This window comes from Aptenodytes forsteri, unplaced genomic scaffold (genome assembly GCF_000699145.1).
Source record: "Aptenodytes forsteri isolate BGI_AS27 unplaced genomic scaffold, ASM69914v1 Scaffold147, whole genome shotgun sequence".
Taxonomy (NCBI): Eukaryota; Metazoa; Chordata; class Aves; order Sphenisciformes; family Spheniscidae; genus Aptenodytes; species Aptenodytes forsteri.
The window spans coordinates 2,465,609-2,481,580 of NW_008795320.1; the positions used below are offsets into that span (position 1 = coordinate 2,465,609).

At 47.1% G+C, this 15,972-nt stretch overlaps 2 protein-coding genes across 4 annotated transcripts in view; one reads left to right on the forward strand and one right to left on the reverse strand.

Annotated features, from left to right (window-relative positions):
* Positions 1 to 3,261, forward strand: part of CELF5 (CUGBP, Elav-like family member 5) — a 32,988-nt gene extending 29,727 nt beyond the window's left edge. For 2 of the 3 annotated variants that reach the window (XM_009279819.1, XM_009279818.1), the window contains exons 8-13: positions 346 to 490; positions 1,178 to 1,324; positions 1,538 to 1,615; positions 1,688 to 1,771; positions 2,877 to 2,960; positions 3,134 to 3,261. In XM_009279819.1, the coding sequence (XP_009278094.1) occupies positions 346 to 490; positions 1,178 to 1,324; positions 1,538 to 1,615; positions 1,688 to 1,771; positions 2,877 to 2,960; positions 3,134 to 3,261 (666 nt within the window). Of the gene's footprint in view, positions 1 to 345; positions 491 to 1,177; positions 1,325 to 1,537; positions 1,616 to 1,687; positions 1,772 to 2,876; positions 3,021 to 3,133 lie in introns of all 3 variants that reach the window. The other variant, XM_009279814.2, reaches the window with a different exon arrangement.
* A 5,121-nt stretch (positions 3,262 to 8,382) lies between these two features.
* Positions 8,383 to 15,751, reverse strand: HSD11B1L (hydroxysteroid 11-beta dehydrogenase 1 like). The gene is made up of 7 exons (XM_009279820.2): positions 15,667 to 15,751; positions 14,290 to 14,420; positions 12,781 to 12,892; positions 11,406 to 11,497; positions 10,264 to 10,357; positions 9,231 to 9,396; positions 8,383 to 8,929 (listed from the first exon to the last, which is right to left on the reverse strand). The coding sequence occupies exons 1-7, from the start codon at positions 15,749 to 15,751 to the stop codon at positions 8,743 to 8,745; spliced, it is 867 nt and encodes a 288-aa protein (XP_009278095.1). The 3' UTR covers positions 8,383 to 8,742.
* Positions 15,752 to 15,972: the final 221 nt, after the last annotated feature.

Here is a 15,972-nt window from a genome sequence, read left to right on the forward strand (position 1 = left end):
ACGGCGAAGCCGCCGCCCGCCCCGGCAGGTCCCGCTGAGTCGCAGGAAGCTCCGGGACAGGCAGTGGGAGCCTGGCGACCCCCGGTGGTGGCTGGGGGAGATGGCAGCTCCGGCCCGTCCCCGGCCACAGGCAGCGGCGGGGCAAGGCGGAGGCCGAGCGGGCGTGCACAGCCTCCCCGAGCTCTGCCCGCGGCTGCGGTGGGGCCCTGATGTCGGGGCGAGCGGAGCGAGCCACTGAGCCGTACGTGGTCCTGAGTGGAGTGAGACCCCCGGGCAGTGCGAGGCCCCAAGTGGTGCGAAGCCCCGGGCAGCATGGGGCCCTGACTGCATGGTCCTGCCTTGCAGCTGATGCAGCAGCAGACGACGGTTCTCTCCACCTCCCATGGCAGCTACCTGAGCCCAGGCGTCGCCTTTTCCCCTTGCCACATCCAACAGATCGGTGCCGTCAGTCTCAACGGGCTGCCAGCCACTCCTATTGCACCAACATCAGGTGAGGGCTTGGTGTGGGCCGGGATGCAGCAAGTCCTTCACTACCAGTGAACCTCCTGCCCCAGCACTCAGCACGGTGCTCATACAGGTAAAACAGTTCCCACATCCCTCTGGGCTCAGCATCTGGATTAGGCCACCCTTTTCTAACAAGGCAGCCTCTGAGGACAGCAGTCCCTAGTTCTGCGCAAATTTCTGCAACCTCCCTGATACCCTGACATGTTCAACGCACATTCTCTTGCCCTACTGCTGTTCCTCTCTGCTGCAGTTTTTTCCCTTTGATATAGTAAAGAAGGACCAGGTTCCCAGGATTGCACCTGACTCTGAGTAGAGCAGTGCTAGTATTCATTATCATCATCCCACAGTAATATTACCAGCAATAATGCATATTGGGTTTGAACACCTGTCAAGAACAGGGCTGTATCATACTAGGTGCTGTACAAACCTGGATTAAAAATGTTCCATCCCAAAGCTCTGACGGCAGCCAGGACTAGCAACACTGCGCACACTCTTCTCACTAGTGCTGCCTCTAATTTTGTGAAGGCTCCAGCACTAGTCTGCCACCTCCACGTGCCAACTAGAAGAGGTAATAGCATCATATACAGCAGTCTTGCCAGGCAGATGGAAGGAGGGAGTGCAGGCTTTGCGGGACCTTGACTCTCATGGGATGTCCTCTCTTCTTGCTGTACAGGGCTACATTCACCGCCTCTCCTGGGAACAGCAGCCATGCCAGGACTGGTGACACCCATTTCAAATGGATTCACTGGAGTGGTACCATTCCCAAATGGTCATCCAACCTTGGAAACAGTTTACACCAATGGCCTTGTGCCATACTCAGGTACGGAGAGCAGGAAAAAAAAAAACACATAGACCTCAGGAACTGCAATTAGCTCCTCTTTTCTGGATTCCCCACACAGAACACTTTTTCTAGCTCCCTACCAGCCAGGCACTGAGGCTCACTTGGCAGGGGCGTTGGTGGGGGTGGGGAAGAGAGACAGAGAGAATGCATGAGTGATTCCCTTTGCTGTGCTTCTGATTATGTTCTCTGCAGCCCAGAGCCCTTCAGTAGCAGAGACTTTGCACCCAGCCTTCACAGGAGTTCAGCAGTATGCAGGTACCAGCTTCCCTTGTCTCCCTCAGGCCCTTGTGTGGCTGACCAGATCCTCAGGTAAACAGTTTGTTCTGTCTCCTTGGAATACAGCTGTGTATCCAACCACCACCATCACCCCCATTGCTCAGGGCATCCCTCAGCCACCTCCCATCCTGCAGCAGCAGCAACGAGAAGGTGAGGATCAGGGTGGGAATGTGTGTGTCCGGCGGAGCGGGGGGGAGATCTGTGTAGCTTGTCTTCTGCACCACAGAACCAGGAGGTGCAGAAGAGTGTGGAGAGGAGACAGCACTAATCTTTGTCCATTCTAATCTTTAATATTGAAGCTGGGTTACGGAACCAACCATGTCTCTGCAGTGAGTGGACTGGAAGGGTTCAGAGGATGCTTGTCATGCAAACTTTGTGAGCTCATCCTTGGCCAGATGCTGCCAAGTACAAAGGGGACAGCAAGCACTAGAGCACCAAGCTTTGACACCAAAGGGTGTAGAGTCAGCACCTTTCCTACGCAGGCAGGGGAAAAGAGCACTTCCTTCCCATCTTTACTGATGCCAGAACCACACTGGTACCAGTTAAACCAGCCTCTCCAATGTACTGTCCTCTGTCTTCAGCTTTCCTATCCTCATGAGTTTGTTTTTCAGCTTATTTCAAAACTGGCCTGGACAGAATTTGGAGGCAAAGGCATTCTCTGCTCCTGCTTCATACAGCAGGTGTCGGTGAGGGAACAGCTCCTTGTGCTCATCAGGCTCACAGGGAGCAAGTGAAGGAGTGGGCAGGACCAGGTCAGCCCATTAAATCACATGTGTGGCAATCCAGGAGATTTCCAGCTGGGGCTGTGGCTTACGGGCTGAAGGCAACCACTGCATAGCTGTGGGCAGAGAACGCTAGAGCAGCAGCTTTCACATAGCAGTGTCTGCTGCTCTCCTAGGACTGGGAGAGCTATGAACAAGGAGCTGTCACCTCAGCTAATTTCCTTCCAGCAAAACAACACTCAGACACTCACAGAGTTGTTGTGTCCAGCACCCCACGTGGGAACTGGGCAAGCTGTGAAAGTCATTCTGCTCTCCAGAAACTCTAGCTCTGCATATTGCCTCCCAGCTGCTTTTAGAGAGCCCTCAGAACTCTTCATGGACCAGTGACTGAGATAAGCAAGGGGATGTCGAGACAGAAGGAGGCAGTGCTGGGGTTCTCCTCCAGTGCTGTGCTCTGAGTTGAGCCCGTTTCTCTTCCCCTTCCCTTTGGGGGCTCTCTGTTTTGTCCCTCCCCATTGTCCCCATGCCTGCAGGTCCTGAAGGCTGCAATCTCTTCATCTACCATCTCCCTCAGGAGTTTGGAGACAATGAGTTGATGCAGATGTTCCTGCCCTTTGGCAATATCATTTCCTCCAAGGTATTCATGGATCGTGCCACCAACCAGAGCAAGTGTTTTGGTGAGTGCTGATGCCAGCGGGCAAGGGAAGCATGATGGATAACAAGGACACTCATGCATTGGGCATGGCACCAACAGTGCCATTATTATCCATGCCTGTGTCCTGTCCTTCAGGTTTTGTAAGCTTTGACAACCCATCCAGTGCACAGACTGCTATCCAGGCCATGAATGGCTTCCAGATTGGCATGAAACGTTTGAAGGTCCAATTAAAACGACCCAAGGATGCTAACCATCCCTACTGACAGCAGTGAGCAAGCAGGAGTCACTTCTGCAGCACAGGTAAAGCTGGCACCATTACAGCACAGTTCCTACACAGTGCTGGCCAGTGTCAGGGGGCAGCAAGGTCTGGCTGCTCCCCGCGGGGTGGGAAGCCAGGAGCTGAATGCAGTAACACAGCTAGCAGGGCAGAGGCCTCACCTGCCAGGGCCCAGCCCCAGCACCTGAGCAAGGTGACCAAGCAGGCCTGGAGATGATGGCCAGGTTCAACCAAGAGTCTAGATCATCAAGAAAGTTTGTGGCAATGAGGCAGGCCCAAGGCCAAGCCAGAGAGCCAATCTGCAGGTCAAGACCAGGATCAGGTCTGGTGAAGACAGTGTCAGACATAGTCCAGTGATTGCCAGGCAGGTCTATAATGAGAATAATAAACAGATCTGACATCAAGACGGGAAGACAATCCAAGGGTTGGAGTCCAAATAATAAGATCCAGGACAGGTCCATGGACAGGTGGAGACTGGCACTTCCGTGATGTAGACCAGACAAGGACTGAAGGCACAGGCCTGAGCTGTAATGAGACTCCTGGGCCCATGGGCAGAGTGTCGACAGAAGCCACAGGTGAGGCTGGTCAAGGCCATTAAGGCCCCTTAGTGCACTCAGGGCCCTGACAGGCAGATGGGTTGAAATTACCTGCCTGTGGCCTAAGCAAGGTTTCAGTCTACTTTCTGACCGCTCCCAAAAAGCATTCATCTTCCTAAAAAGGTTTTAAAACCCAATAGTTTTGTTTTCAATTATTACATGTGCCCTGAAATTAGTCTGCAGAGAGTGCTTTCCAGGGTAAGAAGGGACAATCCCATGAGTCACAAGGATCACAGAAAAGCAGAGAAAAGGTGAGACCCTGAAGGGCCACAGAAGAGCTGCCTGACATGAGAGCTGGCTGTCAAAGAGCTAGCTCCTACCAGCCAACAGACTGGGAGCAAGGGAGGGCTGATCTTGGTCTCTTCTAACTGGGGTCTTCATCCTCCACATTTAAGCAACAGCAACTCAAAGCCTGAGGTTTGCATAGATGTCGTCCTAATCTCCCAATTCCCTCCCTCCTCCCTTTCTATTCAGGTGAAGGGAAAGTCCAGAGGAAGAATTTCTGCTTCAGGTTGATTTACAGAGAGGCCAGTAAATTTATCTACTCTTTTGGCACCACCCTTTTCCTTCCTCTGCTGCCCACCGACCCACCCCATCCTCCTTCTGCCCTCCTCCCCAAAACATGCAATTAAAGAGAAGGCTCAATATCTGCCCAGCAGGAAGATTCTTGCCACGACGGACTCTCATATTTGCTGCTAAAGTGGTGCATAGCAAAGGGACCAGAAAACCAGCAGCCCCTGGGGACTCGAAGCTCTTCCTCTTGGGGTATGCCTGGAGTACATGGACCAAGAAAACCCACTGGTTTGTCTCTAGGTTACTGCAGTGATGTATGGCAACTTAGCTCCATCCCTCCCTCCCTCCTGCCCCTTCTCCTGGCCCTTTCATAGATAAACATAAATATATATATATATATATACACACAGTCTCTATTTTTTTTTAAAGTGGCTCACAGGACCAAACTTTTCCATTCAGAGACTGACTCCTTGCAAGAAGGATTGGAAGTTAAGGGTTTACCTTTGCAACAGTGTCTTCTCAGCAAGCACGGCAGGTAGGCCTGAACATTCTGAGAGGATGCTTGGATGGACAGAGCGCAAGAGAGAGAGAGAGAGAGAGAGGGAAAGCACGCATCTCTCTGCCCAACATTAGCAAGAAGCAAGGAGAAAGAGAACTACATACCTCCAGGATTAGGGCACAGCCAGCTGCTCAGCTCAAGGCACTCATCCACTGACCTTAGCACCAGCCTGGTTAAGGATCTCAACAGCTCTCAGTCTTACCTTTCCAAGGGCTTCTGCAGACAAAGCTCCTGGAACTTGGTGCCAAAGCCTATCCTGAGCACTCCTCGATTAGGCTGAAAGCACAGGAAACCAGTCTGTTTACCTACAGGAACTGTACTGCCTCCCTACACGTGGCACAGATCTGTGTTTCGTAGCTCTCCATGGTAACGGAGCATTTTCTTGATCAAGGCAAGAGAAGATGAGAGTGTGAGCTGATGCAATCTCCAAAACAGAGTGACAGAAGCCTCCCAGGGGCTACACACTGCCTCCCCATGTCAGAAGTAACCTAACGCTGGTTAGCGGGCAGTTCCGATTCCCAGATGAAACAGGACGTTTTCTCCATCTGAATTTAGCAAGAGGACTCACCTCTTACACCCTCTGCAAAGCTCTCCCAAGCAGACACAAGAATAGTATGATGAAAGAGGGTTGCCATTCTGGTTTTTTTCCCCACCACCCCCTCCAAGGGACATATTACACATTATGCAGCATATATAGATACAGCTATATACACATACACTTAAGCACAGAACATAGTTCAGAGCTTGATTTAACAAAGATCCCCTGGGGGTGGGGGTGTCATACTGACAAGGCATATCCCTTTAACAACTTCAAACAGTCTCTTTAAGTTTCTACCAAAATAAGGAAAGAAAAACAAATCAAACCAACCAACCCCACAAACCTTCTGAATGATTAGTTTCAATATTCCAGAGTTTGATAAGGTAGCAAGAATATTTCCCCTCTGTGTGCGTGTGTGTCTGCGTTCAGACATGAACAGAGGGTTGGTGGAGCAAGGTTGATGGAATTGATACTGAAGCTAGAGATGTGGGGACTTCCGCAAACCTCAGCCAATTCTCATCCTCCTCCAGTTTCCCTTTGGTCAGATGTTTGTGGCACAGTTCTTTAAGTACCTTCACATCTCCTCAACCACCCCTCTGTGTCTGATGCTGAGAGTTTGAGATGGATGAAACTGTGCGAGTCTGTGTGTTTCTATAGTCCATGTTTACTTATTGTAAATACCATTTTTATACTTAACATCTATTATGTACGTGATTTGTATAATGTACTTTATTTCTGCTACAAGTAATTTCATGAAGTTTAAACTTAATCTAATTTTGAACAAAAAAAAAAAAAGACCAATAAACGCAAAATGGGAAAAAAAAGGACTTTGGAAATTCTAGGTCAAGCTGGTTTAAAACAAGCATTTACAGTTTCTTCCATCACAGTTACTGATGTGACTGTACAATGTTATAGGTGCAATACAGGCTTCGTCAATGTCAAATTCCTCACTCTGGTCAAAAAAAATCTTAAATTTATTTAATAAAAGTTTTACTTGCTAAATAACTGGGGTTTTACTTCGTGTGTTAGTTGCACCTGCTTTTAGATAATGCTTACACTTGAAGACATTAATCACCAAAGGTCTGGGGTGAGGAAAGTCTGTTTCCATTCAGCAAATCATCTGTGCAGTCAGTTAAAAAGCATTTCACAAGGAGATGGATGACAAAGCCCGAGTCCTACAGAATACAACCCTGCCTTACTCTGAACACCACACAGTGTCCCTGTGTCTCCAAGAAGGCTGTCTGTGGATTTTTATTCCAGTCTTCAGCATATGATCCCCAAAATGCAAGTTTGTTATATTAGCCCAACTGCAATGAATGAGTTCAGCAGCCAAGCTCCAGCAGAGCTAAACACAAACCAGTCACAGCTCTTGTGTGCAGATACCAGACATCTTTTAAGAATTCCTATGTACTCTGCTCACACCTGAGAGAACAAAACTGGTTCTCCCAACAGCACCTTGAAGGAAATCAATCAATCAATCAAGAGCCAGAGCCCAGCCCATCTGGTGCTATGCACAGAACCAGGAAAAGGGAAAGCAAATGCAGAGACTCCTCATCTCTGCCCTGAAGGTGACAAACACACTTCGGGTTGGTAGAGAACCAACTCAATTTGCCATGCCCATGGTTCAGCCCCTGCCCATCCCTTCTATAAAAGCACCAGTTTCCCTGGGACTGTCCTCTGCTTTGAAACCCCTGTTTAATGGCACAGAAGAAAAGCAGAATATGAGCAGAGAATGAAATCTAGGACTACCTCAATTTTTGAGGCCTCCTTGCCCCTGCACCAACACAATTCTGCAGTGACTGAGCCAAGGTGTATACTGCAAACTGTCATGAGAAGCAAGCAGGTGTGTGTTTCAGAAGAGGCGAGTTCAAACTCCAGAGTTTGTGAATTGTGGTGAGTTCTTACTTCCACACAGCTCCGTAGAAAGCTTGGTCATGTCAAAATCCAGTGAATGGCAAGGAGAGAGGAAGGAAAACACTCAGCTGGTGCCTGTTCTATGATGTGAATAAAATGTACTTGTGACTAAAAGTGCCGCACACCATTCCCAGTAGCAAGAATAAGAACTCAAGCTGCAGTGACATTTCTTGCAGACACACAAGTTTTTATATTTAGCTAGTTTTTATATTTAGCTCAGAACAAGAGTGCACTTAGTCTAGCACCTAGCTGTCAACAGATCAAAGGAGGGGGGGGCATGCAGCGACCCTTTCCTAGGAAGCCACCTCTCACGGGCTAGAATGTACCCCTCAACCTGCTTTTTTTCTCTCCTTGGAGAAGACCAGCTATGATTGAAGAAAGATTGCGATTGGCAAGGCTCTGCACACTCCATTTTATTTCTATATCCCCTAGACAAGTCTGTTTTTTAAGCAATACCTGGCTGTTCCAATAAATTCCAAACCTGTTAACCAGTTTCTACAAAATGTTCAGCTTTCAAAGCTACTTAAAATTTCTTCAGGATTCATGCATTGCGGATGGGAACACCACAAAAAAATAACGATCCTCTCAGACACCAAGGAGCCCACATAGGATCCTTTATCCATTCCCAGCCAGGAGAATTCAAGCAGAGACTGCTTTTTCTTAGCTGCTAGAACTTACAAGGCATGACACATATTCGTAGGAATAACGTGTTAGGGAAGAATTCCCTCTGCATTCTTTCTCCTGTTCAGTGCAGGAATCATCAACCCAACTTGGCATTTACAGCAAGGAAGAGCCGATTTAACAGGTCCCATGCAGTCAGCAAACATCTAGCAACAGGCCTGTGCTCACCAGCCTTCCTTCACAGAGGTAGCATCAACATGTAACACCAACACATCAAAAAAAAAAAATAGTTTAATTAAAACAGAGATTAAAATTCTATTTATAGGAAGCAAAAAGGTTCACAGAATCCACAAAACAATGAAGCAGTGGAGCAGGATGTCCCAGGAATGTACAGACGTTCCAGGACATCCTGTACAGACAGGTTAAAGCTGGAGCTGAGAGAAGACTGGAGGCAGTAAAAGCAGACAGGTGAGGCTGAAGGAGGGGAGATGGGTGGAGGACTAAGACAGAGTGAACAGTGGGAAAGATCTCTGACTGACGGGTAGAAATATCAGAACTGTGGCTGAAGCAGGATGAGAGGGAGACCAAGACAAGTCATATGACTTTGCCACACCACTGCCCTGCTCCTGCTTGACACCAATGGCTGAATAGGATGCTTAGTGGGACGGAGGACAATGTGATTAGAAGGGATGTAGGATGGGAGAGGAGACTGAGACTGGGCATGCCTTAAGGACTGCTGTAGTTATAGTAACTCTGTAAAACCTGGTCCCGGTCATTGGGGAACAAAACCCAGAGGCAGCACACGTGATGCAGCCACCATGGGTAGAACACCTCCTGCACTCGTGTGGCAGCCCCCAGGATGATGGCGAGTGCAGCTTCAGGAGCAGGAGAAGCAGTTAGGTGCACTTTGCCCCTGGAAGGAAACAGTCAGAGGATCACTCAAAGCCAGTCAATCCTTGGTGTGGTTTTAACTGTGCAGACTGACTACCACAGGGTTCTGCATGCTCATGTTCCATGCTGAGGTGGACATGCACAACCCCCGTGATGTACCCAAGCAGATGCACTCTTCCCATTAGTTTTCTTGCACATCCAAACAGATGCGCACACTATCTTAAACACAGTTGTGGTGCATTTTTTTGCATGCTTTCAAGAAGAGAGATGTTCCTGCAGACACACTCCCTCCCAGACTCCTACATCTTCCTCCAGATACACACCTGGTATTCTCTAATGCCGTATCGGTATCAATCAGGCCCAGGATGCATAGTGTGATAGAGACGTTTTTCTTCTGCATGATGAGTTCATGGCGCAGCGAGCTGAAGAATCCATCCAGTGCAAACTTGGTGGCAGAATAAGAAGTGGTGAAGGGAGTGGGTATTTTCCCTGGAAAGGAAAAGGAGAGAATGGAAAACACCAAGAAAGTGGCTGTAAGGAAGATGGTGCCATGGAGAGGGAATCTGGGCAAAGACAGAGGCTTTGCCATCCTGCATCAACCCATGTTCTGTTCAGGTGAGTTTCCCTCTATTTCTAGTCACATGCAGGCACTTAGAAAATTATACCTCTTTGTGTAAGCATATTCCAGCACAAGAGCCACCACATATGTAGATAAGGGGAGAAAATTTCTTTTAACTTACACAGTAACCAGGTCACATGCTGGGCTAAAAAGCCCAGTGTGATGGTCTACCTGCAGCCTTCCCCTCCCCCATCACATGCAAACACATGGACTGGTTCACATGCTGGTGCATCTGGCCATAACATTTCTCTGACACCAAGGCACGTTACGTCACAAGGCAGGGATAAGCTGTAGTCTGAACTTGTGTATGGTGATGCAGCTCCCTTGAGCGCACACTGAAGACTTTCTCCTGCCTTTCTGTCCCATACAGTAGGTGCAGCTACTCAGCAGCCAGCTATTCAGGCTGGCCAAAGCCAGAAGGCCTTAGAGTGGCAGGATGGTCTTAATGCTGCATCAGAAATGCAGGAGAGATGGGCCTGGCTGTGAGGGACAAGAGCCAAACAAGCAGATCTGGGCACATGGTGAGTGAAGAGCAAAGTTCCAAGGGAATGCAAAATGGTGCAACACGGAGAAGGTCTTCCAGAAAACAAGGCGGCCAGCCAGCCACCATCCTGCTTGCTACTATAAAATGCACAGCTTGAAAATGTGTTGAGGGGTTGAAGGACACAGAGAAACATGATGTGCTGGGAGCCATTGTTTCCACAAGGCCAGCACTTATGCCAGTTAAAGACACTAACCTGTGAGGGAAGAAACAACCACCAGAGAGCCTTTATTCTTCTCCAGGGTGGGAAGAGCTGCTGTTGCAAGTGCCACATAACTGAAGAAATTCACCTGGAATGATAAAAGTCGATATGAAAGAAGCAAGAGGGTTTGGAGGGAAGGTCAGCATGAGCCAGAAAGCCAATACAGTGGTCAGAAATGGAAAGGAGCAGGGCTTGGATTTGCTTTTTCAAACATCAAGCGAAAAGAATCATCTCTGTGAAGATGGGGACAAACATTGCATCCATGAGTCTTTCAGATTCCAGAAAAAGCAATGGAGAAGAGTCAGAGCAAAGGTTATTCCTGGGCTTTAATATACAGATTTCTTGACAAGAGACAATTAGCTGCCCCTGATTTCTCTATATGCCTTTCTTTACTCTGCAATCCCTATCCAGCAACAAGGACACCAGTAGTGTCTCAATTTGCTCCCCTTTTAAGTTTCTCTTGTCTGAGCTCAGACTACAACAAAGCGTAACGTTCAACATCTCTTCTGATCTTGACTGCTCTCTAACTTGTAAGAGATTTCTTACCTGTGCTCCCAAGTTCCCTGCTCTCCAGCAAACAGGCTCCTTCCAACATGAAATAGAACTAATATGACCCACCTGACCTAAGACCACTGAATCAAGAAAACAGCTCTTCATCTCCATGGTCCCAAAACCTGGTACCAAGGTGATTCTATAGGAAAACTCTGAATCTGTGAGCAGAGACTCAAATGGCAAACACCATTTCAAACAACCTTATTGTGTTCTGCAATGGCACTTGCTATAGATTAGTAGGAAGTGCTTGCTCCTCACCTATTGGCGTTCCTAAACTAGACATATATTGCACAACTGTCCATAACTACCCATCAATCCCTAACAGTCCTGGGCTAAGGACAGAAGGAAGGAGAGAAGTGAAGTTCTTCGCAGACATTCCTTTGCACACATATACACCAACTGAGCAAAACACCTGTCTAATAACAAAGCCTCCAAACCATTTGACTTGAAACACGAATTAAATAAAAGGTTTGTTCTCAACCATTTCCATAGACTTGAATTTGCCTTTGAGCTTCCCAAAGCTGTCCCAGGAGAAGCCAGACTGACCCAATTCCAGGTGAGCTCTTCCTGCTGGGAAACCTCACCTGCATGAGCCAGTGGGTGTATTCCACATCTCCAGCCCACATCTGGAAACGGGTCACACCAATGTGGTTCAACACCAGGTAATCCAGTCCCCCTGTGGATAAGAGAAAAAGCAGTCAAACAAAGGGGCCATCCCCTAACCAGTAACCAAGGAACTCAGAAATGCCAGCAGGAGGGCTGAACCAACCAACTGCTCCCTCAGAAGGCTAGAAAGTGCTTTACCATGAAGATACATAAAAGATGTCCATCTGGGAGCAGCTTTGCCTGCTGCTTAAGGGTAGAATTGGAAGGAAAGCTGTTCTTCTTTGACAGCAGCTCTCTGAAATGATGTTTCAGGGTAATGCAGACTTGGAACTTAGTTCTGGTGGTACACTCTATTTTCAAAGTTATAAGTATACAAATTTGTAACAGAAAAATTACGATTGGTATGGGAATGTATCAGCAGAAACAGCAGAAGGTTTAAAAGAAAGGTATGAATTGATGGCTGCTGGACTGGCAGGTCATCCAGATCACAGCACACTTACACACGGTTTCTTAAGACGCCCACATCAGGAAAACCAAGAGCATAATGAAGTAATTAAGACACTCAAATAATGGACAAAAGGATAGTGAGTATAATAGAAAATGTTGCCTAATGACAGTCTGACCCAAATGAGACAAGGTGGAGAGGGAAAAGATCATAATCACTCAACTCCTACAGGGCACAAAAGACAATCAAAAAGCAGCACATGGTCACCAACCAAGAACCCAGAAGACACGATGAGGACTCAACAGTGGGCATCCCTTGTCCTTTGTATCACCACAAGTAAGCTTGGCCAAGGTACTTAGTCATACACATCTTGTTGCTTTTGAGTACTAAAAAATGAGTGAATGCGAATGCATGAGAGTGGGAGTAGTGTGAATCAGTTCTGGTTAAAATAAGACCACCTTCCCCTTCTATACAGTCTCGGACTGAGCTTTGCTATAGGGGCAGATCACTGTTTCCAGACCTCCCAGTTTCTGTCTCACTCAACACAAGGCACTATGTTCACGGTTGGGTGTGTGCAGCTGGTACCTGCTCACATATGGCAAATGCATGTACACGTGGTACGCTGTGACAGGTGAGGTACTGTAGCTGTTGCTATGGGGTGTGGTTTTAGTGAAGTATTGTGAGCAAGTACTTTCTGCATACTTTTCTCCTCTAGCAAAAGACATGCCCTCCCCATGAAAGGCAGCTAAAAAGATGGCCACATCCAGACTGGTATTTACAAACCCCACACCCTCCCATCCTAAACATCCCCCTCAGTGAGGAATATAAGGAAACTGAAGCAGGAAGCTCCTACTGGAATGAGAACTGTCTATATACCTGAAAGCCAAAGAGATGCCCAAGATGCTTACCCAGCTTTTGGACAGCAAACTGAACCACCTTTTCAGGCTCTGAAGGGGAAGACATATCTGCAGGGATATAAAATATTTTCTTTGCTCCAAGTGTCAGGCATTTCTCCACCACCTTGAAAAAGAACACACATCCAAAGATTAACAATATGGAGTAGGGGGGAAAGACTAGAAATAAGGGCACTGTAAGGCACTGTTTTTTCCCCGTACTACAGTCAGTGAGAGTCAATTCTGGACAGAGACACACTTTAATTTTAAGTCTACTGCTATTCAGTCCACAGAGAGCTCATTTTGCCTCCAGACTTTGTTTAACCAGACAGTTAAATAGAGGTAACTCTTAGCAGGATGCAGATTCAATCTACCTTGGATCAAGATTCACGCGAAAAAGACAGTCTTCTTCAGGAGAACTCTTCTGGAATAAGGGTTATGCTTTACATTAAGTTCTTCTTTTTGTTCCAAAATACCTGGTAAAGCTCTAACAGTATTCATCTTTCATAGTTTTTTTGCTATGCTGAGTATGTGAAGGTGCCCAGTAATGATACGCAGTTTAGCTATTTGCTGAAATAATGCCTTCCAGGCATTAGGAACTATTCTTATGCTCACTGTCCCCAACTCTCCTTTTGTGCCATTTCATTGTGAAGAACTTTTCTTGCAAGTCACCTATCCCCACAGTTTAAGAGATACCTTCTCTAAATATTGTCCCATTTTATAAACGACAGATAAATGAATCTCATCTATTCAAGCTGGTCAAAAATTATTTAACCTACAAAAAGGTTTGAGTCTTTAACAAAACAGCTACAAATAGAACTGTTTGGACTCTGAAAAGCTGCACAACATCACACAGGAATTGTAGTTCATAGAATATCTCGAGTTGGGAGGGACCCATAAGGATCATTGAATCCAACTCCCTGCTCCTTGCAGGACTACCTAAAACTAAACCATATGACTAAAAGCATCGTTCAGATGCTCCTTGAACTCTGACAGGCTTGGTGCTGTGACCACTTCTTCCTGGGGAACCTGTTCCAGTGACTGACCACTGCGAAGAACGTTTTCCTAATGTCCAATCTGAACTTCCCCTGATGCAGCTTCATACCATTTCCTCGTGCAAATGTTCAGGCAGTAAAAAGTTCAGGCAGTGTATATGCATCTTCCTGTAGAGATCAAGCTCCTTCTGAGTTACACCTCCCCAGTATGCAGTGTTACTGCCTTCTGGTAAGAAAAACCGGGCATATTGCAGCAGGCACTGGTGTGTGACAACACAAAGTAGCCCACCTAGGAGATCAGTTACAGAGAAGAATGGCACAGGACACTGCCAGCAAATCAGGCTCAAAACATGTCACTGGCATGTTCCATCTTTCTACATAAGTGGAAAGAATTTTGAAAGTACCTAAGCTGTTTTTGCTCAACAACAGTTCTGAAGGAAAATTTACCACGCTGACAACTAATTTGTTGTTGTTGTTTTGGTAAAAGTCCAAATCTCTTATGTCTTCCCTCATACGAGGAAGTTCTTACCTTCTGCAGCACAGCTTCCCTCCTAGCAGTCAAGACAATTTCAGCACCAAATCTGGCATAATGATATGCCATCTGCTCTCCAATCCCAGCACTGGCTCCAGTCAGGAGAACGCGGGCAGCAGACAAGCTCTCTTATTTATGGGAAAGAGAATAAAAGATATAGAAGTAAGTGAAGGAAGCAGCAGAGGAGCTGCCCTCAACTATTGGCAGAGCTCTAAAGTAGAAAGGTGTGTGTAAGTAAGTGCTCAGAAGTCTTGATGCTTCTCCAAAACTAGAAGAGGCAGGACTGACCTGACGAAGTCATGAGATTAACAATACCTTCCAATTCTTGCTAGACTGAAAATAATCAAAAATCACCTAATCTTTGAAGAATGAGCTATTTTTCCCTTCTGACAGGTGCCTACAACAAAAAGGTTAGTCATCAGCCACCTCATGTCAAGTAGCCAGCCATATTGATCTGTTTTGGCCTGGGTCACAGGAAAGCTTGGCTAGCTCAACAAGCTCCAGCATGCAGCAGTCAGCTTGGCCTAGCTCCACTAACATGCAACAGACAGTTCCCTCCTCCATCCTGACAACCCTCAGGTTCATACTTCAAGTCATGGACCAGGAGGCTCAGTCTGACCCACTTCACTGAGACAGCAGCTGGGGTGCTAGAAACCAAACAGCCAAGCCTTGTTTCACCATTCCCATCCCTCCTCCCCAGCTCAGCATTCTTCCATGGAGTTGGATAATGCATAAAAGCGTGCAGCCGGCATGGCTCAGTTGCCATGGAACAACCCCCAGGCCCAACTGCCCAAGAGGTGCGTTGTTTTGTCACTGCACATTTGTTGTGGACATTATGCCTAGGTTATCACTGCCAGGGAATAATGATATGATTATGCAAGCTAGCTGTGTCACATGCCCTCTGCCTGGGTTCCTAGACCAATATCTTTCAAGGATGAAGTTGGTTTTCACATTATAAAAAGCTGTACAACATAAACCAGGCTCTGGGCCTCCTGCCTTCTGCATATCATTTATTCTTTGCCACCAGTTTGGAGATATCAGCCCTCTTGTGCTGGGCACTGCACATCTATAGAGATGGTTCTTGACCCCAAGGAATTTGCAATCAAAACAAAAAAAGAAAAAGGCAGTGGCAAAGTACATGTCATTTTTTCCCCACATAGACAGCAGGATCCCTTGTAAATGCTGTTAGACCATTTTGTCTTCCTCTTTGTTTCAAGCTTCTCTCTATTTCTGGGAATGACGCATTGCTTTGCGGCCACCAACTCTGGTAAGACTATGGGCAGGAATGAGACCACCAGTCAGAGTTTGGAAATTCAACCTCTTCTCTTACGTGACTTATATTCCAGTTTGGAATGACCCCCCTGGTGAGCCTACCTGGGTTAAAAGGGTCTTTCCAGAAGAAAGCTAGGAGCCCAGCTACGATCCCTGTAGCACAAAGCACTTTTCCAACTGGCTTCATATCCCTCCAAGTTGTGAAGAACAAAGTGAAGTCTTGAAGCCGAGCACTCCAGCCAAAATACTGTAATCTCCTTCCTCTGATGCTGGAAGCCAACCTGCAAGAGGCATGTAAAGTCCTTTTCTGTCCTGCATACAAGAGAGGTGCTGTATAGAACTGAGACTCCACCTGAGAAGTGTCTCCATTGGGAGCCAAGGTCACCTTTGTCAAGAATGAAAGATAGG